This window comes from Hippoglossus hippoglossus, chromosome 6 (assembly GCF_009819705.1).
Source record: "Hippoglossus hippoglossus isolate fHipHip1 chromosome 6, fHipHip1.pri, whole genome shotgun sequence".
Classification (NCBI taxonomy): Eukaryota; Metazoa; Chordata; class Actinopteri; order Pleuronectiformes; family Pleuronectidae; genus Hippoglossus; species Hippoglossus hippoglossus.
In genome coordinates this window covers 4,729,789-4,756,500 of record NC_047156.1, presented here as the reverse complement: position 1 = coordinate 4,756,500, position 26,712 = coordinate 4,729,789, and the positions used below count along the sequence as shown (strand labels likewise).

Here is a 26,712-nt window from a genome sequence, read left to right as displayed (position 1 = left end):
ATTGACAATTGAAAATTATTCAAGGAAAAAAAAACATTCCTGTCCCATCAATACATTTCAATAAAACAACTAATTTGCTTCAGGAATAAGCAAAACTTCTGATTCCCTTTTCCACCAATCAGCAGTCGTAGACATTAACTTAATAATGTTAATCCATTACATTTCTTCTTGACCTCACTCTGGATAAATGAGCTCAAGAGGAATCGGACACTTTTAATCTCATTCATTCAATGCAGTTGTAGTTTGTCATTTTGTCTTGTTAAACAACACAAGTGAAGATGAACCTTGTGGAGGACAAAGTTCCTTTTGACAACAACTCGGTGTCGGTCCTTCATGAACACACACAGGAAGGTGTGATGATGTCTATCAAAACCCAACACCTGGTTAAGAGGTGTTGTGTAAGACATGGAGCTCAGGGAATCCTTCACCCTACAGACCTCAGCCACAGCAGAGACAATCATCCCTCTCTGAAATGAGCGGGACTGAGAAAACAAGTTTGAACAGCTGTGGGATAATACGTATGAAAGAACTAAGAAAACAGAAAGTCCAATTTAACAGGAACATCGACTGGAAGCTCCTTCGCTCACAATGAAAAAGACGACTGATCGTCTGCGTGTGCAACAGAAAAAACATGAGCTGGCAAAATGAGGCAAAATGAATAAAATGAGGCAAAAACATAAAATATGAAATAAAAAAATGCAACTGAAAAGTACACTTAGTTTTTTTTATTCCAAATCATCACAGATACAAATATGAAACAACAAAATGGGGGAAAAAGAACAGAACAGAAAGAGGAGACTGACAAACGGGGACGGGTGATGTAAAGATGTGTCTGTTAACACACAACAAAACAACAGATAAGTGTGTGTGAGTGTATATTCAAAAGCCAAAAGGTTTATGGTTTTCAGAAGGCTGCTCTGTGTGTGTGTGTGTGTGTGTGTGTGTGTGTGTGTGTGTGTGTGTGTGTGTGTGTGTGTGTGTACGTCTCAGTTCATCAGTAATTCCATCTGCACCAGTCTTGCGTTGGTGTCACCGGCCATGTTGTAAGGAATCATACCAGCAAAGGTGATCAGGGCTCTGGCCTGGTTGCGTAGTTGCTGTTTGAGGAAGAAGACGACATTTGAAGCATTAATATTCAAAAATGGAGCAAGAGTTTCCCACTGAGCAAAAATGTTGGTCTTCCTAATAAAAAAAATCCTCAAAATTGCAGCTTTTGTTAGTTTCTTATTTATAAAGCACGATTCTTATGAAATTCAAAGATCTTCAAATAGAGAGTGTCTTCTCACCATGTCTCTGTCCTCCATGGTCCTCTGTGGCCGTCCTGGCGTGCCTGCCGGCGCCCCCTTCAGGCGTTTGTACTGTGTGTACAGGATGTTCATGGTGGCCAGCAGCACCTCTGACAGGTTGTGTCGCACCTGGAGACATTTACAAAATTTAGAAAGAGATAAAGTATTTAAAAAAAACAAGTTGTGTGTCGTGAGAAAGTTTCCTCACCTCATCACTGAAGTTCCTGAAAGCAGCGACTCGCTCCTCCACGCTGTCCGGACTGAGAGGAAGAAGCTTTAAACGCTCCATCACCTGACGGAGGAACAGAAGAGGAGCTGTACTCAACACACAACATCTCAATGTATCAATCAGGGTTTGAGAAATGTGATTCATGAGTTGTCAGACGTCTCTACACTTACGTCGTAGGCTCGGTCCACATGACCTGCGTGGTACTCGTCAAAGAACGTCATCAGGTCTAAGAGCAGGTAGAAAGTGCTGTCAACCGATTTCTCTCCTGAGACGCTCTGAGAACGATACCTGCATATGGAAAAGAGGAAATCATTCAGGTTTGTGCATTTATATGACACCACTGAATAGATCTATACTAGTCGTGTGTGTGTGTGTGTGTGTGTGTGTGTGTGTGTGTGTGTGTGTGTGTGTGTGTGTGTGTGTGTGTGTGTGTGTGTGTGTGTGTGTGTGTTCTTACCTCTCAGCAATGGCCACTGCTGTGTTTTTCAGCCTCTCCTTGTTGGACTGAGGAGCACTGACCTGGGCAATAACCGGACTCAACAGTCTGTTCATCAGCTCCAGCACCTTATCTGGATTCTACGAGGGGACGAACAGACAGTGAGAGGATGTTGCTGCAGAATACAGATCCAAAGATCACAAAAAAATAAAATAAAATGTCTGCTCACCTTGGCGAGTTCGTAGAGTCTGACTGCCTCCTCGAACAAGCCCTTGTTCTCTGCCTCTAGAGCCACTTTACTGATGATCGCTCTGGTGTCGCCGGCAAACTTATCTATGACTCCCGGCTAAAGAGGAGGAGGGAGAACGAGACTGAGACTGAGAATACTGCTCTACTTCTGCTGGTGGAGCAGAGAGGAACTTGATTTGATTCCAGCAAAGAGGAGAAATCACACACAAGGAGATTTCAACATTGCATAAAACTGCACAAAAACCCTGGTTAATGCTACAATGAAGATTTGTTCTGCAAATTCTAACCATGACAGACCGACACCCCTAAAATATAGTGAAGACAAAGAGTGACAGGGGAGAAGTGTGAAGGAGAGAGGAGAGAGAAACACAATAACCACAGAGGAGATGAGAGGGTCAGATAGAGAGAAATCCTTCCTACCTTCCTGCTGCCGTCCTTCTCTAATCTCCCCAACAGCATGTCGAACTGCAAAAGAGACAAAATCCTCACAATCATATCAAAAATATATATATAAACCTTACCAGAGAAATATTGTGGTGACACCTTTACGATATAATACAAACTAAAACTATTATAGTCACACTCACCTCTCGACTCTCAATAACAAGCTCACTGACGCAACGCATGAACATGTTCTCTCCCTGGCTGTCCTTCTCGTTACTGCAGAGAAACACACACAATTATCATTATATACAAGCAATAGTTCAATCTGTGTATATTAGGCACATACTGCCTTTCTTTACTAACTGGGTGAAGGTGTGTGGGATTATTCACCGTAAGAAGTAGAAGTACTGCAGAGCTTCCCGTGGATCTGTGGACTCAAACTTGCGAGTGTAAAGCATGAGCAAACGGATAAAGTTGAGGCGGCGTATCATGGGAGGATCCCCAGGCTCCTGACTCACTGCGCAACGAAAAGATGAACACATTATTTTTAAAACCCAAACATTTTCTCCAGTTTCTGCAATGCCGTACAGGATGAAGGTGAGTGCACTCACACAGCTGAGCACTTTGGCCAGATGACTTCAGCAGCAGCCGCAGTTCGTACAGCACCAGCGCCATGTGCACGGCGTGACTCCGCAGCCTCTCAACGCGAAACAAGAAAGCCACCGCCGCCTCGAACTGAGCCGTGAGGAACAACACCTGGAAATACAGGAAGGGCTGCTGGCTGGCAGAGAAGTGAGACTCTCCTGTTGGACAAAAAGACGAGAGAGAGAGAGAGTTTGTTTAGATGAAAACTGAAATTCATGAGAAAGTATTTCTCTTATTACTTAGACCTGTGTGTAATTTCAAAAGGAGGACAGACACGTTTATTACCAGATGAGAATCAACACATTTCACTGACATCTTATCTCCTTCATCTTTGAGCAACGTTCACATTTTTCCTTTTGAATGATTTCTTCCGTCTGACACTTTATGTGTAACTGTTAAAAAACTAATTAATAACAGCGCTCTCTCCTTTCTGGAGGACAAAGTTAAGGGTTTGGGGGAAAAGATGATAATGAAAATGAGATTTCGGCTCTTAACTTTTTCTTTAATTTGTGCTATTGTGGTCGTGATGCCCCAAACTTCCACTTTCTGTAAATCTAATTAGTAAGTGACATGAAAAGATTTTGGAAATTTACATTGATATAGTGACAGTGGAGAAGTGTCAGGAAACAAGGGGAGAGAGTAGAGTTATAGAACAAATAATAAAAGGTTCTCCGAGTCCATGTTAACAACCCTGTATCCATCAGCCATCAGGATATGCCCCAAAAAGGAGACTGTATTTTACACGGCTACTATTAAGCATTAGAAGGATTTAAGTCCATGGTTGTTGTACAGTAGCTTAGAAACTGGCAACCCAAGTTCAAGTGTCAGACATCAATATGACAAACAACATGGCGACCACATTAAGCAGCTCACTGAAGTTCGCACTGCGCCAGCCTCTTCTAAACTGATGAACAAACCTCATGACATGACATGTCAGCTTCTGACAGTTGCTACGGCAACTAACATGTAAGAAGTATTTTGTCTGGTGCAGGTACTTAGTCATCAAGTTTACTTTTTAATTATAATCCTTAATCCCCTTCCTGGCTGAAAGTTTGGGGAGCAGAACAGGGCGGACCATGTCAGCCATTTTATAGCCTTATCTCAGACTTACAGCACTTTAGTTCAAAAAAATGAGAGAGCGTGTGAGAGAAGAGGAAGGAGGAGGAGGTGGGAGAGAGCGATGAAGAGAGGAAAAGGGATGAAGGAGGGGAGATAAGAGTGTGTGTATGTGTGTGGGGGTGTGTGGGGAGGACGCTGCAGCCGAGTGTGCAAACAAGAAAAGCGAAAGAACAAATCACACGCAAAAGGCGAGAACATGCGAGAAGAGGCTGAAAATCCGTGGGAGGAAGGAGGGAAAACATTGATGCAGGTGTGAGGCAAAAGAGGGATGAAAAGGAGGAGACGCAGCGAACGAGGGAGGGAGAAGCTGAGAACAGACGAGGCTGGCGAGCCTTTAGCGGTACGCGAGAGAAGCGAAGAGAGAGGCTTCGGGCTTTACATCCCGCTGTGAAGCAAGATGGAGGACAAGCAGGAACACGGTGGTCGCCGAGCAGCAGGGAGAAAACAGAATGAGGCTCGAGGCTGTACATTGAGAAGAGGGAGTGAAGGGGGGGGGGGGGGGGGGGGGGGGGGGACTGGGAGAGGGGGATTGCTACTGAGAGAGAGAGAGAGAGAGAGAGAGAAACAGTGTTATCTGAATGGAGCAGCATCGGCCTGTGGAGAACACCCGGCGGAGAAAACTGTGCTTTCGCCTAATGCCCTCATGCTCTGCTTTTTATGTGTTGGGAGGGTCTGTGGTTGTTTTAAGTGGGTAGTTTTATTTTGAAATGGAAGCTTATCTTTAAAAAGGGCAGTTGGAAGATAATTGAGTTTACGGCTAATTTGATCTGATGTTTGGTTGTTTCTGAAACAAACTGACACTGATTTCAGGAGCGATTGCCCAGGTAAAACCTAACACAGCCTCTCTCTCTCTTTTTTTTTAAATCAGCTTTCATCCCAAATATCCTGGATACGGGTTCCATAGCACAGACACGACTCTGGAGCAAAATTACACGAGGAAAGCAAAGAAAACAGAGGAAGGACGGAGGCAAAGTGATGCTGTTGATTTGCCACTGCCCAACAAGTAATGCTGCAAAGTGAATGGAAACAGGGAAACGGACAGAGACGGAGACGCTGTCATACCGTAGTCCTCCAGCAGCTGTTTCTGTAGCTGCGGCAGGGTCAGTCTGTCCTGAGGAGAGTTGCTGCCGTCATCGTCAAAACACACCTGGTTCAACTGCAGGGACAAAACATGGTGCACGGGATGTAAAGACTGAAGAAATACAACCCGTGTGACTCCAAGAAAGATGCACAAGTAAGAAAACAACATAAAAATCCAAACTGGAACCTCTCAAATCAAGCAAAGTGAAAAGAAGGAGACAGTACTGTACCTTGAGCCACAGGTAGTCTTCAGTCTTGTCTGCTACCTCTCCATGGTTGTCGCTGATGTCACATTTCCCAATCAGGCAGTAGACGGCTCTCTTGTAGGGGTCAGCGCTGTTCCTCAGCACTCTGCGGTAGTGGAGACGAAGCTTGTTCTCTGACGTTGGGGAAAGGCTGAAGAGGAACAGGAAATTAGAAAGAACAGATTTAAATACAATTTGAACTTTATTGACCCGTTTATAGACTTCACGATGTGTCCTCACCGTCTGTCGGGGCTGTTCATATACTCCTGGAACCAGGTCTTGAAGTCTCCGAGCTGATGCTGCACTCTGTTCACCACCTGCATGGCTGCGTTCAGGTCTCCACAACGCAGGCAGTAGTAGATCACAGCCCACACCGGGTGGCCTTCTATCTCCCCGTCCTGTTGCAAACACAGACACGATTTGATGCAGTGGTGAAAATAATAATTTATAATAAAAAAATGATGACTTTTTCAGAATAAATTTCAAATTAACATTCCGTCTCACACTGTGTTTTTGATTGCAGACAGGACATATTATCTCAACTACACAATTTCTCCAATAACTTGCCTCCACAGAGATTCAGCACCAACAAGCAAGAAGCTATGGTTTAGTAAACCACATTATTATATGGTCAAAATCATTTAATCACTGGAATGCAGGATGTATATACATAAACACATAAAATACAAGTGTGTCAACAATAAGAATATATTGAAGGTGTGTGTGCAGAGATGCCATAGAAAGACAAGGTCCCATTTAAAACCATACTAAACAGCCAAAGCAGTGTTCTGCTGATTTAACAAACATCTGCCATTGTTCAGGCAGGAAAGACTGATTGTGTACATGTGCATGTTGACTACACAATAACAGCAGTTTAAACCAAGCACTGGGCAGAGGTTGAGAGAACAAATTGTGTTGTTTTTGTAGATGAATACATAATACAGCTTAATCTTAGAGATGGCACAGATACAAACATCTCTCAGTCAGGATCTTGATATTTGGCAGCTGCAGGTGTGTTCTCAATAATCTGGGTTTCACTTGGCAGGTTGATCAATGAGCGCGGCAGCTGGTGAAATGTCACATTTCACTTAAGTGTGTGGTGCAGGTGATGTTGAAATGTGTGTGTGTGTGTTACCTGCATGCCAGGCAGGGGACCTGGTAGTTTAATGTTGAGGAAACTGCGGACTAGTTGGTAAGTTCCTGGCACCCCTCCTAACTGGGCCTGATGGAGGTTCCCGAATACCGTGACCATGGTGTAGTTTTTATAACTGGGAGAAACGAGACACAGACAGAATTACTCATCTTGGTGCAGACTACTAAATATCCTGCAATAATTTTTTACATAAAACTTCAAAATGAAGTTTCCATTCCCAAAAGAACAAGCGCAGTTACCTGTTCTCGAGGAAGCTGAGTGCCTGACGTACGAAGGCCATTTGCATTTCAACTGAAGTGCGACTCTTCAGTGTGTCTTTAGCCGGCACCAGCAACACGTCTGTCATCTGCTTCACCATCAGCCACATGTCTGATACGTTCTGATGTGAAGAGAGAGCAGGAGGGTCACAGGCGCATTCACAGGGAAAACACACGGAGTAAACACTAAGCAGATGTGAGTGTTACCTTGTCATCCAGGCTTTCAGCAACAGAAGCACACAGGTCTCCCAGGTTGGGCTGAATGTGACCATTCACTATCTTCTCATTGAAAATGTAGATCTGAACAAGGAAAGAAAAAGATTTGATTTGATGACAGCTGCTCCCCCAGGTTGTTCAAATGCTCACTTTTCAGGTTTAGTTTCAACAGCTCAAGAAAAATATCTTAAAATCCGCCTACAACTCCATCAGGGAAAGAAAAGGCTACGACCATCGAGTGAAATGGTTCACAACAAAGAAAAGGAAGAAAAGAATCAAAACAATAAAAATGTCATCAAAGAGGATGACAAAGACAAGACAGATGACTCCGCAGGCAATGTGTCGACACATGGTCGAAGGAAAAGCCGTATTCGAGGCACTGCGTCATGTAGCAGACGAGAGACAAACACAGAGGGAAAGAGAAAAGGTCAGACAGGATGATGAGAGGGGGGGAGAGAGGGGTAGTGGAGAGACAGACACCCAATGAGAGAGAGAGAGAATTACCCAGATTTCAGCTCTAACGCCCAATCAATCAATATGTTTGATCCGCCTCGTCCTGGCTCGCTGTGACCCAGTTTTAACTCAACAACCAGACGAGGCATCACAAACAGAATTTAAACATCTGTGTTTAGTTTACTCTAACTCAACTTCTTTAGATTTAAGCAGTGATGCACTTATGTTGGAAAGAAAAACTGTATTTTCAGTAAAAACATTGACAGCTATTTTCTTTCATAGATGAAAAGATTTCTATATTTTGTCATTTATGATTATTTCTTTGCTAGTAAATCAGTGATCAGATAGTATTTATAGTAGCTGAAAATGGGAATTGTTTGTTCATTACTTACTAACCAAGTGTAAAATATTCTGCTTTGTAGACAAATTGGTCACAAATCATTTGAAATATTATTATTTGTTCCTGGATTAAAAAATAAATTGGTGAATATATTAAATAGTTGGAGATAAATTTCAGGAAGTGTAAAACTACGACACGGAGATTAATGGGCTTGAATTAATTTCCCAAAGTATATATTGTTTATTGTACATAGTAGATATTTCCTGCCTCTTCCTTCGCGTTTCAATAAACATGAAAGAGACTCACCTGTCGTCCGTAGGCCACCTCCACGCTGTCCAACGCGCTCCTTCCCGGAGCCGTCACTTCACTCACAAAGCTCGGCTATAACAGAGAAGAGAGTTTACTTCATAGATACACTGCACAGGAGCAAGTGGCACAAAAGTAAAGTAGTTAAAAACAACTAGGAACATAATGTACTGGTGACAAAAAGATAAATAATCTGTTTCCAGGCATATTGTCCAATGAAAGCTGGGCTATGTTCCCACAGGATGATACACAAGTCTTTTAAATAGTATCTACAAGTCTCTGATATAACAGATAATTCTGGTTAGTTTAAATGAGATCGAGGCAAGAAATCGGCCTGAGAGAGTTGAGACTTATCACCAGACTTATTAAATATAGTCAAATATAGATGTTTTTGGTGTTTTTGTGACAAAATATATTAGAAAATGACTGTTGCTCACTGATTTAACAATTCATGTCAATATCTTCAATCTAGGCTAGAACTTCAGTGGTTGAGGTAACTTGTATGTGATAGATCCACTATGTTGTAGATTCACTGAGCCTTGAAGAAACGAGTTGTTAAATTGTAAACTACCAGACAGTAGACCACTGAATCTGGGAGTGAAACCTGGTGTCTCTATCCTACCTGCCTCCCCTCCAGAGTAAAGCCAAAAATAGACATTTCTTCAGGCCTCTTTATTATTAAAGAGCGACGGCGGTGGACCTGCGCTTTCCTTTTGAGGGAGGTATTCATTTTTTATGGCAGTTCTTATTAAAGAGAGGAAAGGTTGTGCAGGGCTGCGTCCATGAGGCAGTAAATCTGACAAATTTACAGACTTGTTGATGAAAGATCCTCTCGACAAGCTACAGTGTTGCCTCGACTGTTTAACCTTCAATGAAGCAAGTGTTCTGCAAAATCTTATTTGGTTTTCTCATCAGGCAAAACCTTGTGACGGACTGAGACAGTCAATCTTTCTTAATCAGTTTTTTCATTAGTTGCCTCTTGTCCTCTTGAACTGTGGACGTATCTCGTCCTAAAGTAGCTCTGAGTGGTGCATCCTGTACCTCCACATCTTGACTGAAGTCGAGAGCGTCCTCTCCTGCTCCGAGCAGCGTGTGCAGAACTCTCTGCTTCACCTGCTCCCACTGGACCAGCATGGACTCGCGGTGGTACTCCTCCGCCAGCAGGAACGTCTGAAACAGGAGCCCAATCGTACTTAGCGCATTCTTGTGTTAGTGTGTGATATAAGAATCCAAATCACAAAATACAAGGAATGATAAATGATGCAACTTGAGAATAGAGATCATTCTGAAGCAGCAGATTTGACTCTGAAGTGCGACTTATAAGTGACATTTGTAAATGAGAACAAGAAGTTTTGCTGCCAAACTCTTGCACCTGTATTATTCATAATAATATCTCACGTTAGATGCTATGTGATACATTTATTCATGTATTTTCATATGTTTTGGAATATTCCAAAATTGCCTTAGTGATCTTAACTCGCTAAAGTTCGATGTATAAATGCCATCAATTTAAAACATACACACGTGCAGGTATGCAGTTGATACGATGAGCAGTTCTAAAGAAAGCCTTGAGTCCTCTTTTAAAGTCCTGATATTTATTCATCCAATGACCTGCTAGGACTGAGATTTACTGTAGATCACAGTAGCTGCAGCTTTTGCGAGGGTGAAACTGAAACCACTGATCATCTGTTTATCCGCTGTATTTACTCTGTGACATTTTGGGAGGATTTGCAGGATTGGCAGTCGACCAAAATCCTTCTATCTGCTGCTCTCACCAGAGAATATACTGAGTCTGGTATTAACATGGAGGACTGTTAGCATGATTCCATTTTGAGTAACCTCATGGTCCTCATCTATGCATCCAAATGGAGAAAGAGGAAAGTTGTTTATTCTGTTTTTAAAGAGACCTTGTGAACACTTACCTGTAATTTTTAAATTAGTGAGAACGAGCAAGGTCTCTGATAAGGCTTATGAACAACTGGAAATATTTGATGACCATGAGAGAAACAACTGAAGACTACAGTCTTTATATAATTTTTTTATGTTGCATGTTGCTGTATGATTACGAATACTACTGAAAATAATTCCACGAAACTGGATGGGAACGTAAACCAAGAAAGAAACCTTTCAATCATGGCAAATCTAGACAAAGGGGACACAGGCTTGGGTGCGGATCCAAAGAAAAATCCAGATCTTACTAATTTTATTAGGGGTATGTATTTTTTCAGCCACTGTACTGTAACAAATACAGCTAGAAACCTGACTGCTGCCAAAATGTAACTCAAATAATGTGGATTCAGTAGAGAATCAACAGCTTCATGTATCTTTAATAGTTTCAGGACTATGTCCAAATGAACATGATGGATTTGGTGGAGCTGTTGGCCCTTGGTGGAGGTAAGCACTCAACTAAGCACCATTCTAGTAATAGAACTAGAATGAATTGTATATTAAGAAGTGTTAATTCTCATTATCTCTGTAACTTGGTGTTTGTAAATCTTTTTTTCCTGCCCCTTGTGTGTGGCTCTATACATTTGATGCGATTCCAAAATGGGTAACTTGTGTGAAGTTGTTTGGATGATGCTCTCTAGAAAACACAGCCCCAGTTGACAGGCACATTTTGGGCGAGCCCTGCACTAGTTATGTAAATTGGGCCTACCTATGACAGTCACACACACACACACACACCAGATTTAGCAGCAGACCTCAGTTAAGATTGCACTACTCCACCAGGACACACTGCAGCCCATTTTAACTGTCCACAGAGACTCAGCGTGGGATAAAGGGAACGTGAGATAATTGAAACTCCAGCTCAGGGACGCACAGATCTGGTCTAAAGCCAGAATTTACTGGTTTAAATTGGTCGCTGTCTGGATGTCAACGCTTTAAAATATAGTTTAGAATTTGATCATTTAGGTAAGTGAGTTCACTACATAAATAGTTTGTCCACCAGAGAGCACTGATAAGTAAATATTTAAATGCAAAATGGCAGAAGTCAGTAAATATATATCATGGTCCCATTTCCCAACCAATAAAAATATATATTAGCCATTATATCAATATCAGATTTCGCTCAAATACAGATAATTTCATCAGCCTTATAAATGTACAACTGCGAGTGGTGACAGGACTTTAATGAGATCACATCCACGTGAAGCAGCTGCAGTGACATCGCACATCTCAAACTAAATTTGTCGTTTAACAATCCCACATTTCCTGTCGTGTAAAAGCTGCAGCGGTCATTCAGAAATCTGCCAGAACATCTAAAATCCACTTTCTTTTAAATCTTTCGTTGCATTAGATGTTTTCCACCCTTCTCGTCTCCCAGGGAGCAGAGAGAGAGATAATGGGAACGGCAGCTAATTAAAAAGGGCCTATTAGCTCTGCACATCAGGGAAGCCATTTCAAAACTATTCCCTCAAGGTTCCCACCAGAGGGACTTTAAGATCACAGTGCACAGATATTGCACATTATTTTTTTTTTTAAGTGTTCCAATACTGTTATGTGCTAATGTCCATGCACACTAAAGTGCTAATCTGAAAGTAAGTGACACGAGGAAGCCCCCGTGTATAACTACTTTGTGATTACTGGTCATTTAAAGTGTACATAATTTCAACTGTAAAGAACAAAAAACTATATTTTTGGCTTCTCGGGCCTGTTTGAATCTGGAGATGCTCTTTTGGAACTTGTTTCCTACAAAGCAGGATTTAGATTTCGTAAACCCCATCTGTAGATCTTCTTCATCGTGAGAGGAAATACTGACCCTGCGACGAGACTCCTCAATGGCCGACAACAGGGCGTTGTCCCTCTCATTCTTCAGGAAGCCCTATGAACGAGGCAGACAGACAGAGAGATGGAGGGAGGGGATGACGCACAGTGACAAACACAGAGAGAGAAAAAGCAGGTGATATTAGTTTGACTGGTGGGGACCAAATAAAGCAGAGATAAACTGTTTGCGGCGAGTTCTAAGGGGACAGATTTAGCAGGCGCGCCATCATTTGCTCTACGGGAGATAGAAGCTGCTCCTCAATTTTCCGCCCCTTTTTTTTTTCTTTCTCTGCCCTTCTCAGACGTGTGCAGTCACATCATGCACTGCCAGGATTAGTCAAACGTATAGTGGCCAATTTATCTGGATGTACAGGCAGGCCGGAGAAGCGTTGCTGCTCTTCATGCACCATTCTGCTATGAGACAGCAGTCATCACAGCCTCCATTTTGATGCAAACTCAAGATGGCTGCCGCTGCAAACATTCCTCCCCCTGTTCTGGCCCTTTTGTATGAACAAGGTAATTATTCATATCTTGTTGAACTGATAATAAAACCTCTTGTCAGGTCGGTAAGTGGTAAGAACTGGAGTATACGGGACAGAACATGATAGCGCTCGGCAGGAGGGGAACGAGGACGTCCATCTTGCAAGAACACCAAAATGGTGGCTATGCTCTAAATGCTGTCTCTGTTCCCTAAGAGCGAACACGAGGGTGGGTCACAGGCTGTTACTATATCAAACAAATTATACACATTTACACAAAAAGCTTCTTTTGGCAAACAACTTATTATGCAGCACATCACACATTATATATCTCAGCTACAAAGTAAATTGTGATCACAACATTCACATTCAATAATATCACCAATTTAACGGCATCGTTTCTTGTAATTGAAAATTTAAATCAGAATCAGTTTTTTTATTGCCAGGCAGGTTTCCACATACAAGGGATTTGCTGTAGTGTATAAAATGACAAGAAGGGCACATTTAAAAAGTTGAATTTGACTGAAAAGGTCGGACGGTGCTGAATTAATCATTCACTGCAACAGAGTGTTTTAAAACTGCACATTTCACCTTCAGAACAACCAAAGGATTTTAAATATTCAGTTTAGTTGGAGAAAAACAGAATTTCCTCACAATAACGAGAGAATTTATCATAATTTTGTTGCAATCGATGAATTAACATGATTGCTTCAGCGCACTTAACAAGATTACATTATGTATGAATACAAGCACTTTTGTGGCCCCGGAAAATAGAAGATAATTCAATCAACAGAAAACGGGAGAAAATTTAACTTTTCATTTGCTTTTTCATTTACTCATTAATTCAAGGACATTGTAAGACGCGATGGTTTTGCTTGGTTTTTCTCAGTTTTATTGCCTCACAGGTCAAAACAACTGCCAGAAATTTGTCTGTTCAAATTTGCATTCATGCCACTGCACATTATTTCTGATATTGATGTACCTATACGCCTTCAGCTCCTGACTAAACGGCCCCTTGAGTTGGTGGAGTCGTTCCCCTCTGTCAGATAATGGCATGTTTTATTGATGACATTTACGGCGCCATACGTCTTTCTACCTGTAGCATATGTAGGATAATTTCAGTTTTTAGAATAAGCACTTTAGATTAGAGAGCGGTTTAGCATTTGTCAATCTGACTGGAGATTATTCTGATCTACAGGGACGTGGGTGCCCCTGGCTTCGCTCCTCCTTTCTCGTCACCTCTCACTTGCTCCTCTAATCGCCCACCTACTTCAGCCTCATTGAATCCCAACCCATCCTTTCTCTCCTCGCTCCCAGCCTTCACCTCTGTCTGTCATTGCATTCTTCTCCTCCTCCTTCACTTTCATCCCTTTATCCCGGCAAATCAGGGCAAACTGGAAGCAGAAAGGCCAATCTCAAACTACAATAGAGGGACTGATTATCAAACCCTGCGATACACAGGTGACTAGTGGAGGGTGTGCCCCGCTTCTCGTCTCTAAAAGAGGAGTAAGAATGAGTCTAAGCTCGTCTTTTATAAGAACTCCACAGAGGAAGAGGGGCCGTCACCCGACAAAAGAAGTTGTCAAAGTACCAGTGACAGAGAAAAAAGGGCAAATCCAACCCATTTCAAGCCAGAAGAAACAGCAGTTTGTTTCATTTTATACATGTCTCCTCTTAATAAGGTGAAGATGCTCAGTCATCCAGGTCATAGTTATCCAAAAAGAGTTGAATAGACAGCAACGGCACTTGGTTGTAGATGTTTCACTCTCATCCGAAAGGCATCTTCAGGTCATTACCACAGTCAGTGATGTAAATCACATTAACGGCCTTAATTCAACTCTTCTTGGATGTTATTAAGGTCCTTCATAGAGAGGAAGCCATGAACTGGGCCACGCTCAGTCATAGTGGAAGGCAGATTAACTCGATCTAAGTGGGTTAGTAATACGAGAGTGGAGTCATTCAGGTCACAAAGTCACTCAGACAGAAAAACAGTATGACGAGTGTAGCGTCCTTCAACGAAAGCACTATGTAAGTCAGTTTAGTTTTGGACAAGGATTCAGTCAAATATGTATTTTTCTGTGGTGGGACAATGCTACGGACGTCCTTTAACTATCTTACATAACTTTCTTACCAATCTGCTGTCACTAAAGGAATAGCTTACTTCGAGCTTTGCAGTTTTCAGACATGAACTACAGAAAATGTACTGAAAAATGGGCCCTTCATATTTTCAAGACATTCGACTTTTAACGTATGAAGAATGCCGCAGGAGACTTTCCCCAGACGTGTTCACAAAGTACCGGAAGATGTCCGGACATTTGTGGTCTAAAAAAATTCAGGAAAATCCCCTGACTTCAGTGCTTGTTTAAAAGCAGCTTTCGTGTAATATTAACTAGTATGCATATGCAGCTAAGGCTAGAGCAGTTTAACTTACCGTCTTGGGGAAATGCTGTAAAAAAAAAATAGTTTTAGTCTATTTTAATCTATTTATAGGGGAAATAAGTTTCTTCCAACCTTCCCATTTACCCTCTGCCCCCACCCTCACTTTATTCCCCAGGAGAGGCCGACAATGGGTCTATATTTAAGTGCTCTAACCAGAGACGAGCTCAGGTCAAGGCTCACTGGAGAGCTGCACTGAAAAATAGGAATAGAATAGAAATGAGCAGAGGAGAGCAGAAGAAGAAAATAGAGAAGAAGAAAATAGAGAAGAAGAAAATAGTTGTAACAAGGGTTTATAGAAAATATCTACTACAATGTAAGAGGGGGATATTTTCTGTCAAGGGTCCATTTCAAATTGGAGAGAGAGGAATGAGACGAACATCTTCTCCAGACACAGACGAGGGAGGGGGTTGCTCTTTACAAAAGCATACAAGCTGCGTATACTGGAAGACTCTGCTGGGCAGTCGCCTCAGCATTTTTGGGTTTTAACGGGAGTACAGGAAGAAATGATTGTTCATTGCTGTCATTTTGTTGCCAGCTGCATTTGTGCTGCCAGTGACTTTGCCTATACGACATTTTTTGTGCCAAAACGTTAACTGACAAGTTCGCCAAGAGCTGGTGCCAAATCTCCAATTTGTCTGAAATATACTTGTCTTCATCTTTCTTGCCTCAAAATGAGAACGTGTGGGATGATATAGTACTTTTTTATAAAATTAACAAAGACAAAGAGCTGTTACTGACATTAGATAATGCTTAAAAAAAGAAAATGCATCACAAATTTTATCGTCTTTTATTGTTTCTAGGTTCATTTGTAAATCTGACCAAGTTTTACCAAATTCTGAGCCGATTTCGAGGCTTTATCACCGACAGACACGACATCACTGTTGCTAACATCATATCAGCACTAAGTATGTGAAAGACTTGGCATGTTATTCAGTCTGAGACACACTGTACCCAACACTTCACACTGACTAAACAGTGCAGATGCTCCGTGGTAAAAATAAACGCAAAATATAGGGGAAAGGCTTAATATTAAAGAGCCTCGGTTAAATTTTAGATGACGATGCGTAACTCTCACTTTCACTCATTCAATATTCAGTGCTGGGCAATAGGTGAATCTAAAGATGTACATTTTCAGTTGCCCCACCCCTGTATTGTGTGTCCTCAGAGATCTGCAAGCCACTGTACACCCACAGCCTGCTGGCCAGACAGAGCCGGGGACTTCTACAGGAACAGAAACACAGCCACGAAAAATAGCTGAGGATTAATCAGGAAATACAGAATTGATGATGATAAAAAAATACCAGATACTGAACAGGGAAGACGGACGGACCTGAGGACCAGTTTGCCATCAATTCACAATATAACTGATGGAAGTTTCGGTCTTTGTCTCTAATTCTGCAACAATCAGCAAATATAATAAAATTACAGCGGACGCCTGATTGTGTCTCTAAAAATACATCTTATTGTAATCCGCAGATCACATATGACCATTTTTGGCACTGACAACTACTTGTGTAATTTTATGCATGCGTGTTTGTGCGTTTCAACATACGCATGTTAAAACGCACACATGTGCTCGTTCTCCACCGCACACAGGCCCTCGTTCTGTTAGCTTCGGTCAAGACAGTCAAACTGTCTGCGTCGGAACGCACCTGAATTTTTCCCCTGTATGTTCGGGATAAAATCAGGGAATCCGATTTTCAACTTTCCATCTGGCTTCATGCTTATCACACACAGACTCTACGAGACACAGTCATGTTGTAGAGATACAGGGTCTCGAGGAATCCAAAGGCTACGTAAGGACACGGTCAGTGAGCAGTTAAAGAGAAAACGAACGCAGGCAGCCTTGTTCTCTGTGTCATGATGAAAGAGTGGAAGGCTTTCTGTCCTCATTTGCCACGACAGAATGCGCTGTCCACTGCCCTAGTGAGCGTGTGTGTGTGTGTGTGTGTGTGTGTGTGTGTGTGTGTGTGTGTGTGTGTGTGTGTGTGTGTCCGAGAGAAACCCCACCCTTCGCTCCTTTGCTTCCTGTGAGGCAAAAATATATTTGTAAAATACTACAGTGCAAATACACACACAGACATGTGCATTGGAGACAGTGATGTCTGGGTGTAATCATACAATCAATTTATAAAATCGTCATCATCATCATGGTCGTCACACAGCCACACAAAATGTAGAATAAACACAGAAGAGGTTGAGAAAGAGAAATGAAACAAAAAAAGTCTGTCAGACAAAGCACTTGCCGGTCTATGTGTGTATGTGTGTAGTTTTGTGTGTTAGTGTGTGTGTGTGTGTATATTCATGTGCATGGGAAATACTCACTCACGCTGAGCGCCTGCTTGCCTGGCAGACAGACAGACAGATGAGAAGAGAGGATGAGACAAGAAAGAGTGAACAAAAGAAGAGTTTGTTTCTTTGTCTGTGCCCAGGTATCTGAGCTATGACAGCCCTCTGCCTGTCCATACCTTCAGGTCGCTGTGCCAGGGGAGAAGCAGTGGCCGCCATACTGGGGCGTGTTCCCTGTGCCTCGTCGAGCCGGCATGGCGGACCGCTTGCAGCCTTTCCCCATTGGCAAGCAGGCCAGTGACTCTCTGGCGCGTGAGCCGGAGAACCAAGTGGAAGTGCTACATCAAGACTCACTGGAGGTGGTTTTATTGTCGGAGGGACGTACCAACTGAGTGCGTAGACACAGGGGGGGATCCATGAGAAGGAACTATGGATCCATATAGAATAACAGTTCCTACCATCAGCTGACACCCCCCCCCCCCATCCATCCCTCAGCTCTCATCCTCTACCCTCTCTCTCTCTCCTTCACTCCATCTCTGATTGCCCTCCCTCCCTCAATCCCACTCATTTTCTTCCCATTTTATCCATCTATGCATCCTTCCTTTCTCACCCCCCCCTCCTCTCCTCCCTCCCTCGGCTCAATGCAATTATAGTAATGGATTTTTCCCCCACGGTTGATGGCTTCCGACATCCTGTCTTGAAATGAGGCTAATCATGCTCTTAAGGGTCATGTTTAGTTAATGAAGGGTTTGGGAGGCACGTGTGGGTGGGGTGGGCTGAGGGGGGGGGGGGGGTATTCCTATGTGCCGGTTGATATATAGGAATCGCCGCCCAAGCACACAAAGCAGGCGTGTTAATACACACCACACTTGTAGTCCTGCGCACATGGCTGGCACACATTCTCTCACACACATAGGCACAGGCACATGCCGTAAAGCTGCATTCATATGTGCAGGCCGGCACACACACACACACACGGATGAAAATGCATGCTCCCACGTGCAGCCAAATCTACGCTACACACACACGTTCATTCATAAGCACATGGTTGTGCACTGTATATGCCAGCGATCGATCGTGCCTGACACAGATACAGGCATGCAAACGCAGCACAGGGAGCCTGTGCACCACACACACACACCCCTCAGCAGTGATGGCATGCGTTCAGCGGATGCAGTTGGCTAAGCCCTGAGCATCTGCTGAGATAGGCGAACAGTACTGACATAGCTTCACTCTGTCTGTCTGTGTGTGTGTGTGTGTGTGTGTGTGTGTGTGTGTGTGTGTGTGTGTGTGTGTGTGTGTGTGTGTGTGTGTGTGTATACGTGTGTGTGTGTGTGTGTGTGTGTGTATATGAGAGGGGTTGGGGAGGGCAGCAGAAGACGAGAAAAATAAGCGAGTGAAAGGATGAAAATGAGTAGTAGAAAAAATCTGAGAGAGAGAGGAAGGTGAAGTAGAAGAGAAAGGGAGAGGAAGCTGAGGCACCAGCTCAAAGAGGGTGAGGTGATGAAAAGCAGAGAGAGAGAGAGAGAGAGAGAGAGAGAGAGAGAGAGAGAGAGAGAGAGAGAGAGAGAGAGAGATGGAACAGTGAAAAGTGAGACGAGGACACGGAGACCAAAAAAAAAAAAAAACTGCAGGCAGTCGCCATTTTTCTACCAGTATCGCTCTCAGCGCTCCACGACTACAGTTTACATTTTTCTGTCTGTCTCCATCTACTTTCTCTGTATTTTGTCTCCTTGTTTCACATTCTCCATATTTGTCCTCTTCCTTTGTGGGTATACATTACTTCACGACAGATACGAACACACACAACCCAGAAGCACTGAACAGTGTTTCGTTCATGACAATTGCAGACACGGAACATATTGTACAGATGCCAAACTGGAAGAGAACAAAAAGAGGATTTAATTATAAAAACATCTACACTGCTGGGGGTAAATTTGTGCATGCATGTCTTATAATAGGATTAGGTCTGGGTGTCGAGAATTAGCCTCATTTAATTATCAGCTCCTGATGGTGTTCTTCCGTCTACATCTTTGGATTCACATGTTTCAATGTACTTGTACAATGTAGATATGAAAGAAAGAACTGACAAGAGGAATAGGGATGAGAATCAGTAAAATCATTAGAACAGTAATTAATCTACTATAATAGTGCACAAATAGTGATTTAGGCAATGTGGAAATATAGATATTTGGGCTTTAATTAATGATAATCTTATTAATTGTTCATCAAATTAAAAGTAAAAAGGTCATGTCATTGGATCTCTTGTACTAACTATACTAACTATATTGTTAGAATACAAGGATAAGCATCACAATTTTAATTTTAATTTAATTCTTGGTTATTTTACCTGATAAATGACTCAAGTGGTAAATCAGTTATCAAAATAGTTGATAATTAATATCCCGTTGATCGATTACACATCAGGTTTGTGTTTTTGTATTTTTTCTTCCTGTTCTCAATGCTGTGAGTCCTTTGTGTGGATATATGAATTAGGAAAAGGTTATAATGTAAATCAATATACCATAATTGGGTTCTATGATTCACAAAAAAGCATATGCTGGCTAGAATGAAACACATTATTTTTAAACTTCTTTGGTTATACAGTGATGTTTAATCTACATTTTCTCAAGGTTTCCCTGGAAGAACTTGGATTTTTTTTAATATCTTAAGTGTTTGACAAAAGGGTGAGAAATGAGACAAGACAAGAATGAAAGCAAACAGTCTTGTGAGATGTGCAGTGTGTTTGTGTGGAGTCTAGAAACGAGGTCCTTGAAGCCCTTAATCCAGGGCTGTGGCTATATGGGCCTCTATAGTAAGATTCTCACTCATTTGCATTCAACCATACATACAGACACATCACTCACACACCAATAAACCTCAGCACTGTGTGTGAGTGTGTGTCAGACAGGAGGCATTTATCAGCTTACTCATGCACAACACACACACAGATAGACACACACACTGGCAGCATACTCTATTTGCACTTCTCTCACTCAAACTTGTATACTCCCCCAATCCTCATCTTAAAATGAAACCCTTTAAATATTGTTTTGTATTTTATCCGACCTGGTTTAAACAATATTATTGCTCCTCAGGATACTTCGCACTCTTCTACAGTTTCTCACTCAGACAGATGAGCAAAAAGGTACAATACACAGGATCAGGGCGGGTCCCGATACACACTCTTACTTGAAGTATGTATTTTAACAAGAAGTTAATGTACAACACAAGAATATAAACAACCAACAATTCATGAAGGAGACATCAACAGCAGCACCTCCCTTAAACTGCCTGGACATTGGAGCGTTGCAATTACAACAATCAGATTGAAGGAGGTGGATCAGTACAGAACTGGAGGCTAATGGGTCTGTCCACCTTCTATGAAGACAGTAACGATAAGAGCATCAGTGTCTGACAGCAGCTAAGTATGATTCATATAGACTCTTCCTATAAATCCAAACTAGGAAATCAGATCATCTCTTTGGTGAGACTTGAAAAATGGTAACAACACACTGATTTCTCTTTATTACATTTTTGGAGTAATTTCGTGTGTGCAAAAAGCTATAAAAACCGTCACACCCAGTTTTGGTATCCGACTTCAAGCTACACTGCAACTGCAAGCACAAAATGTTTTGGTGATTTGATTTCTAGCTGTTTATTTGTATCTGGTTTTATCTGGATATATAGTAAAATACAGTTTGAGAACATTTTCTTTGATATCTAACATTTAAGTATGAAACTACTGTAACAAGCTTGTTTTTTCAGTAAGTGATATTGTTGTGTTTTCTCAATCCTGTACTGTGTTTGTATCCTGTAACATCTCTGTACCACTTATCCTCTTTTCTTCTCCTTGTTCCTGGTGATGTAAAGTGACTGAGACTCTCCCAGCACCACATTCAATGCTTTGCTGTAGGAGGAAGAAAGAAGTGGGGTGATGTAGCGTGACAGCGTTCAGAGCTTGGCTCAGTCAAGATATGAGATCGGTGTGTGTCTGAACACCGTGTAACACCGGTAGCATCGACCTGACTCACGCAGCAACCCTACACTGCACATTTCTACTGAGATGGATCTGTGTGATGCACTGTTTCCCTATAAACCAATAAGAGGTGAAGAGAAAGTGCAGAGAAGGAGTGCGTGCGTGTGTGTAAGTGCTTTTCCAGTGAGTCAGTCAAACCCACCCATGCCTTTCTTCCCACCTAACCAAGAACAACACATAAGATATGGATGAAAACAGATGAGTAAATGTAGAAGAAGAAAAGCTGCACAGTCATAGAGGAAGATGAAGAGGAATAAATGATAAAAGGGATAGAAACTTAGAGATGGAGCTAAATTACTATATTCAAGACAAAGAAATACAGACTGGTTCATTAAGTGCTGCCTGGAGCTGATCATAACTCCAACTGACACAAAAAGTCTTTATGACTGAATCCTGCTCCTCAATTCCTCTTAGAAACATATAACTGACATGAATAATATATATTGTACAGTATATAAAAGGCATTTTAAATTCATGTCAGTTTAAAATATGTCAGTTTCTTTTCCTACAATTATTTCAACTAGGTTCTCATCAATCTCGATCCTTAATCAGATAATATTTCTAAGTGAAGAAATATCTAAATCTTGTATCCACTGTAATTAACTGTAACTTCATTCTCCCGACGCTACACAATCCAAACTTTCCACCTGCCAACCATTATCCAGTGACACAGTTCAAGTCAGAGCCGGTTCTCAATACACAACTCCACTGCCTCGTTCCTCATAAAATACACAGACATGTCAGTTGACTTATCCACTGACCATTTTGTAACTTTTCCTTTAATTCTCCAGACATAGTCTCAGAAACGTTGTTGACTGTCTCTGCTGCAGACTATCTTATCTGGTGAATGTGCTCTCTGCAAGCCAGCGTCTTTAATTAAATATGCTGAAGCAAAGATGGCTTAGAGAGAAAGAAGTCTCACTCTCTTATCATTTATAAAGTGGACTGTATCTTTTTCCATTAGACAAAATAAAGAAAACTCTCACAGTTAGCTGTGCTCATGGCCTGTTCTGGCATTCATACCTGTATGTCAGTGTCCTTGACAGGCTCCAGGGGCTCAAAGGTTGTGGCAGCACTTAAACTTTCCAACCTCTGAGAGATGTGGAAGATGTCTAAGCCTCTGGAGCCGAGGAGGATCGACCTGAGAGGGAGTCAGAGAGGGGGAGAGAGTGAATGAGTGTCATTCAGTGAAAGACTTACAAACAACTGTAGTTGTACTTGACAAACACTAGAGGGCATAAGAGGATACGCTACAATTACAGAACTATCCACTTGTCTAAAATCAAGTCATGGCGGCTACATAGGAATAACACAAGATTTGTGTTCAGACATTGATGAGGGAAACCAAACAAACTATGAAATAATGCTATTTCTAAATGATTGAATGGGTTAAACTTGATTTAACATAACTTCCTTTTACATATGTCTTAAAACAAGAAGCCCTTAGACAGAATAGTAAAGTGGTAAATCACAGAGGATCAATAAAAATGACTTAAGTAAATGCTGTTATGTTTTAAAAAAATGTCATTCCCATAGTGACTAATCTGTTAGAGGTATAGAATGAAAAAGAACTCTGCACATGATTTCAACAGTCATTTTGCATTTGCTGAAGAAATATGATCTAAGTTGTGAGGATATGAAAGACAAGAGAACAGTTCTTTATTCAGCCAGTGCCAACCGGGTAGCTAACACTAGCTCTCCAGCTGTCTACGGATATCTGGCTGAAGCTTTGTCAATACAAGCAGTTTGGATGAATTTGTGACAAGACTTTTAATTTCGTGAAACATGACAGTCCAGGTGACACCTTTTTGCATTTGCCAAGCTTGATTCTGAGAAGCCCCACATGCAACACATCTATTTATCTGGTGTAACTACACGTAAAATGGGATATTTTTCTTACGCTTTCACGTCGGCAGCATCTTGTGAGGTGCGGGTCAGCGTGCGGGATCGCAGCCTCTCCCCTGCCTGCTGGATCTCCTGGAGGTTCCTCTCAACATGTGGCAGCTCCGACACTGCTTCTGTCTCTGCAGCCAGCTGCTCTGCCTGCTGGAGCAGCTCCCCGAAGCCCTCTGCATCCATACCTCTATACACACAGAGAAGAAGACTGTCAGAACAACAACAATAAATTGCACTACATTAAATTATGAATGGCATATATAGTAAAGAGTGACATCTATGTACCACATTAGATTCAACATGAAACAATGACTATGGAGATAAAATGTCAGCTTCAATTCGATGGCAGTCTTATTCATACTGGATGAACACTATTCTATGGGTACTACCCCAAACTTTACAGGAGCAATTTATGTGACTGGGATTTTGCAAAAGGTCAGAGTTGAGTTGACCAGGATTTATCAAAGATTTCAATAAACAAATCCGAGATAAAGCCAGACTATAAATACTATAAGTCTGTCTTCGATATTTCTGGTTAAATTAGGCCACTTAAGGCAAAGTGTCATATCAACTGGTATAACTTTTATTGGATTTCCAGGATTTATACTTAAATATGATGACGCATCATGATTTGTAAGATATTTAATTCCCTGGATAAGCCAAGAACAGGTATTAATAACATGTATATAGCATTTTTATTCTATTGCCTTTACACATATATATTTATATATATTTCTTTTTATCCTCTTGTCTACCTCATTCTGATCTGTCTGCTGCTTCTGTAACAACTGAAATTCCCCTGGTGTGTGGATCAATAAAAAGTTTGATCTTATCTTCCACCAAGAGAGAGGGTTGTTGTTTCTAAGGAGTCTCCCACTGACTGAAAGATATGAGACTAAAACCCAAAACATCATGTAGGAAAACTTAAAATCTCAGCCAAGCTTAAATTAAGTTTACATCTCAACCTCCATCCCTCAATCAGCTGGACACTCCATGAACTCTCCAAACTAAAAGAACCACGTTTGGAGCACACGTCGAACAAACTGTTAACGACACACGTTGGTTGAGGTGCAGCTGACACGCGTGCACCGGAACAGCCGATGTAAACACACGGGCACCTACAGCCCGCGCATGGGGCTCCCTGGCTGTCAGAGTAGCTTAGCGTTAGCACGACGCTAACACATTGGCTAGCTCGGGTGGACACTCGCCTCACTCCTGACAACAGGAAGAGGCTGAAAGTTAACTTCCTTTGCTCAGAGGAGTAAATTACAAACCAAGGTGACAACGACCTCACTTTCTTCCCCCCCCCCATCTTTGTTGGGTCACTTCTTTAATTTAGCCTCATGCTAAAAATGAATGGCGCACCGGAGTTAGCTTACAAGGCTAATTGGCTAACGCTGTCTCGCATGCTCGCAGTGGAAACAACTTATACTCTGTCACAACACACCGGGAACAGACAAACCGTGTACCTGCTGTATGGGGCAAACGTGGATCTGATCCGGTTTGTATTTCTCAGGTGAACGTGTTTACAGTCGTTCCTCCTTATTTCGGTTTAGTTCAGAAATACAACATGGACCAAGGAATATGATTTGCCGGCACTGGAGGGGTCGATGCTGATTGGACGAGCGCTGGTCCGTACCGGAAATCACACTTACTCGCTTGTTCTGAGGATTTGACGAAAGCCGGCTGCTCCACCCGCAGGACTGGAGGACTTATGGTTTATAGCATCTGGCAAATAGTCCTCATCCCTGACAGAGTTTTGTGTTTTAGTTTGTGTGTTTCCTCTAAAGAAATATTGTATATATAATATATTTGTATGCAATGTGTTATGATGCCATTTTGCTGAATAGAATATTTAAAACAAGTGTTTAACAGCCCAGGGGAAACTTCTTTGAAACTACATGGTACACAGTCGTGCGCGTACATCCACCAAGGCTTAACAATCCTATATATGATTTTTTAGTTCTTATAGTAAAAATGTGAAAGAAAATATGAAGTGGTCTGATAACCTTTATTACCTATATGTCATCAAATCAAATCAAATCTTATTTGTATAACCCATATTCACAGATCACGATTTGTCTCATAGGGCTCATCAAGGTGAGACATTCTCTGTCCTTAACCCTCAACAAGCGTAAGGAAAAACTACCCAAAATAATCCTATAAACAGGGGGGGGGGGGGGGGGGGGGGGGGGGGCGTACAAACCTCAGAGAGAGTCACATGTGAGGGATCCCTCTCCCAGGACGGACTGAAGTGCAATAGATGCCGCATGTAACTGAGAACATCAGCAAAATCACAATATTTATAACAATGATTAGAAGAAACAGTTTGTAAGTTGGTTACTACTTTTCAATGACTGCAACTTGATTAGAAGCATTCATACCAAATGTGGGGAAACATTCATCGATTATGCCTGCATGTACTGGGCAGTAGAATCAGAATCAATTTTTGCTAGATTGAGAAATGCATTCTCTTTCACACAGACACACACACAGACACACACACACTCATAACAGTTATTTTAATAGCAAAGTAGTGATTTTCCATCATTCAACTGTTTACCCTTTAAAAGTTCATGGTCAGAATGTGAAGCAACACTGCTCAACTCCTTTGAATTTAACTAGGTCACGTGAACAGTTTTATGGAGTGCAGGGAGTTTGGTGCAATGTTAGTTTGTAAATGAGTAGACTGACTGTATCTCTGTTAAATACAAGGTCTGCTAGCACACTTTGTCCTATGAAGATTAAAATGTTTGTTCCCCTTTCTCGATGTTTGTTCTTCTATCATGAGAATGGAGTCATACACCAGATATCTGGTTTTGATTTGGTGGGATTGGTTTTTTTACTTAGTCAAGCTGTTGAACCAAGGAAGATAACTGAAACCAAAAAAGATCTGAATCACATTGCCGATGATTTAACATTAACATTAAAACCAGTTACAAGTTTTAATGAATGTAATTAATGAAAATAAACCACCACCACCTCCTGTTTCTCGTAGGGTAGCATGATAGCTGGATAGATGCTCTGCACACACAGTTTATGATTTTCATAATTGGGGTGGGAGAATATAGCAAAAATTAAGTTGATAAATAGCAAGTTCTTAGTAACTGCTGATTCAATCTTTGGGATCGTGGAGAAAGGTGCATAACTTGATTCTACTATTCCTGAAGTTTGTATTTTGTGTTGTTGGTATCAGAGATTGACAACAACAAAATATGCAACTGCTTTTGTTTTGATGCATGATTGTAAAAACAGGCACAAAGTTAAACGTTTGAAATTGTCTTTTGTAAAACCTCTGCCTGCAAATAAAAAGCCCAGATGGCTGATAACAGCTTCCATGCTACAGTCTGTTGCTTTGTCAGGACCGATCCGGTCATGTGGAGTTAAAAAAACCAGAGCTTCTTCAT

The 26,712-nt window shown here is 41.7% G+C and overlaps 1 protein-coding gene across 4 annotated transcripts; it reads right to left on the bottom strand.

The window, feature by feature from the left end:
* Window positions 1-710: 710 nt before the first annotated feature.
* nup93 (nucleoporin 93) lies at window positions 711-24,926 on the bottom strand. 4 transcript variants are annotated; one of them, XM_034588667.1, is made up of 23 exons: window positions 24,775-24,922; window positions 23,310-23,492; window positions 22,433-22,550; window positions 12,159-12,221; window positions 9,440-9,568; window positions 8,399-8,473; window positions 7,291-7,383; window positions 7,066-7,205; window positions 6,809-6,941; window positions 5,914-6,071; window positions 5,659-5,824; window positions 5,411-5,504; window positions 3,196-3,387; window positions 2,975-3,101; window positions 2,788-2,860; window positions 2,621-2,665; window positions 2,181-2,297; window positions 1,973-2,091; window positions 1,686-1,803; window positions 1,495-1,578; window positions 1,287-1,415; window positions 986-1,097; window positions 711-955 (listed from the first exon to the last, which is right to left on the bottom strand). In XM_034588667.1, the coding sequence occupies exons 2-22, from the start codon at window positions 23,486-23,488 to the stop codon at window positions 987-989; spliced, it is 2,463 nt and encodes an 820-aa protein (XP_034444558.1). In that variant the 5' UTR covers window positions 23,489-23,492; window positions 24,775-24,922; the 3' UTR covers window positions 711-955; window position 986. The 4 variants fall into 4 exon arrangements, with proteins under 4 accessions (XP_034444558.1, XP_034444555.1, XP_034444557.1 ...); XM_034588666.1 differs by adding an exon at window positions 24,395-24,520 and having other exon boundaries at window positions 712-1,097; window positions 24,775-24,918; XM_034588664.1 differs by having other exon boundaries at window positions 711-1,097.
* Window positions 24,927-26,712: the final 1,786 nt, after the last annotated feature.

Bases quoted from the DNA above. Each gene is read 5' to 3' on its own strand.
- nup93 (XM_034588665.1), bottom strand. From the start codon at position 23,488: ATGGATGCAGAGGGCTTCGGGGAGCTGCTCCAGCAGGCAGAGCAGCTG. The intron at 7,206-7,290 runs GTAACACTCACA...TCTTCACATCAG, and splicing joins CTGAAAGCCTGGATGACAAG to AACGTATCAGACATGTGGCT. The intron at 1,804-1,972 runs GTAAGAACACAC...TTCCATATGCAG, and splicing joins GCAGTGGCCATTGCTGAGAG to GTATCGTTCTCAGAGCGTCT.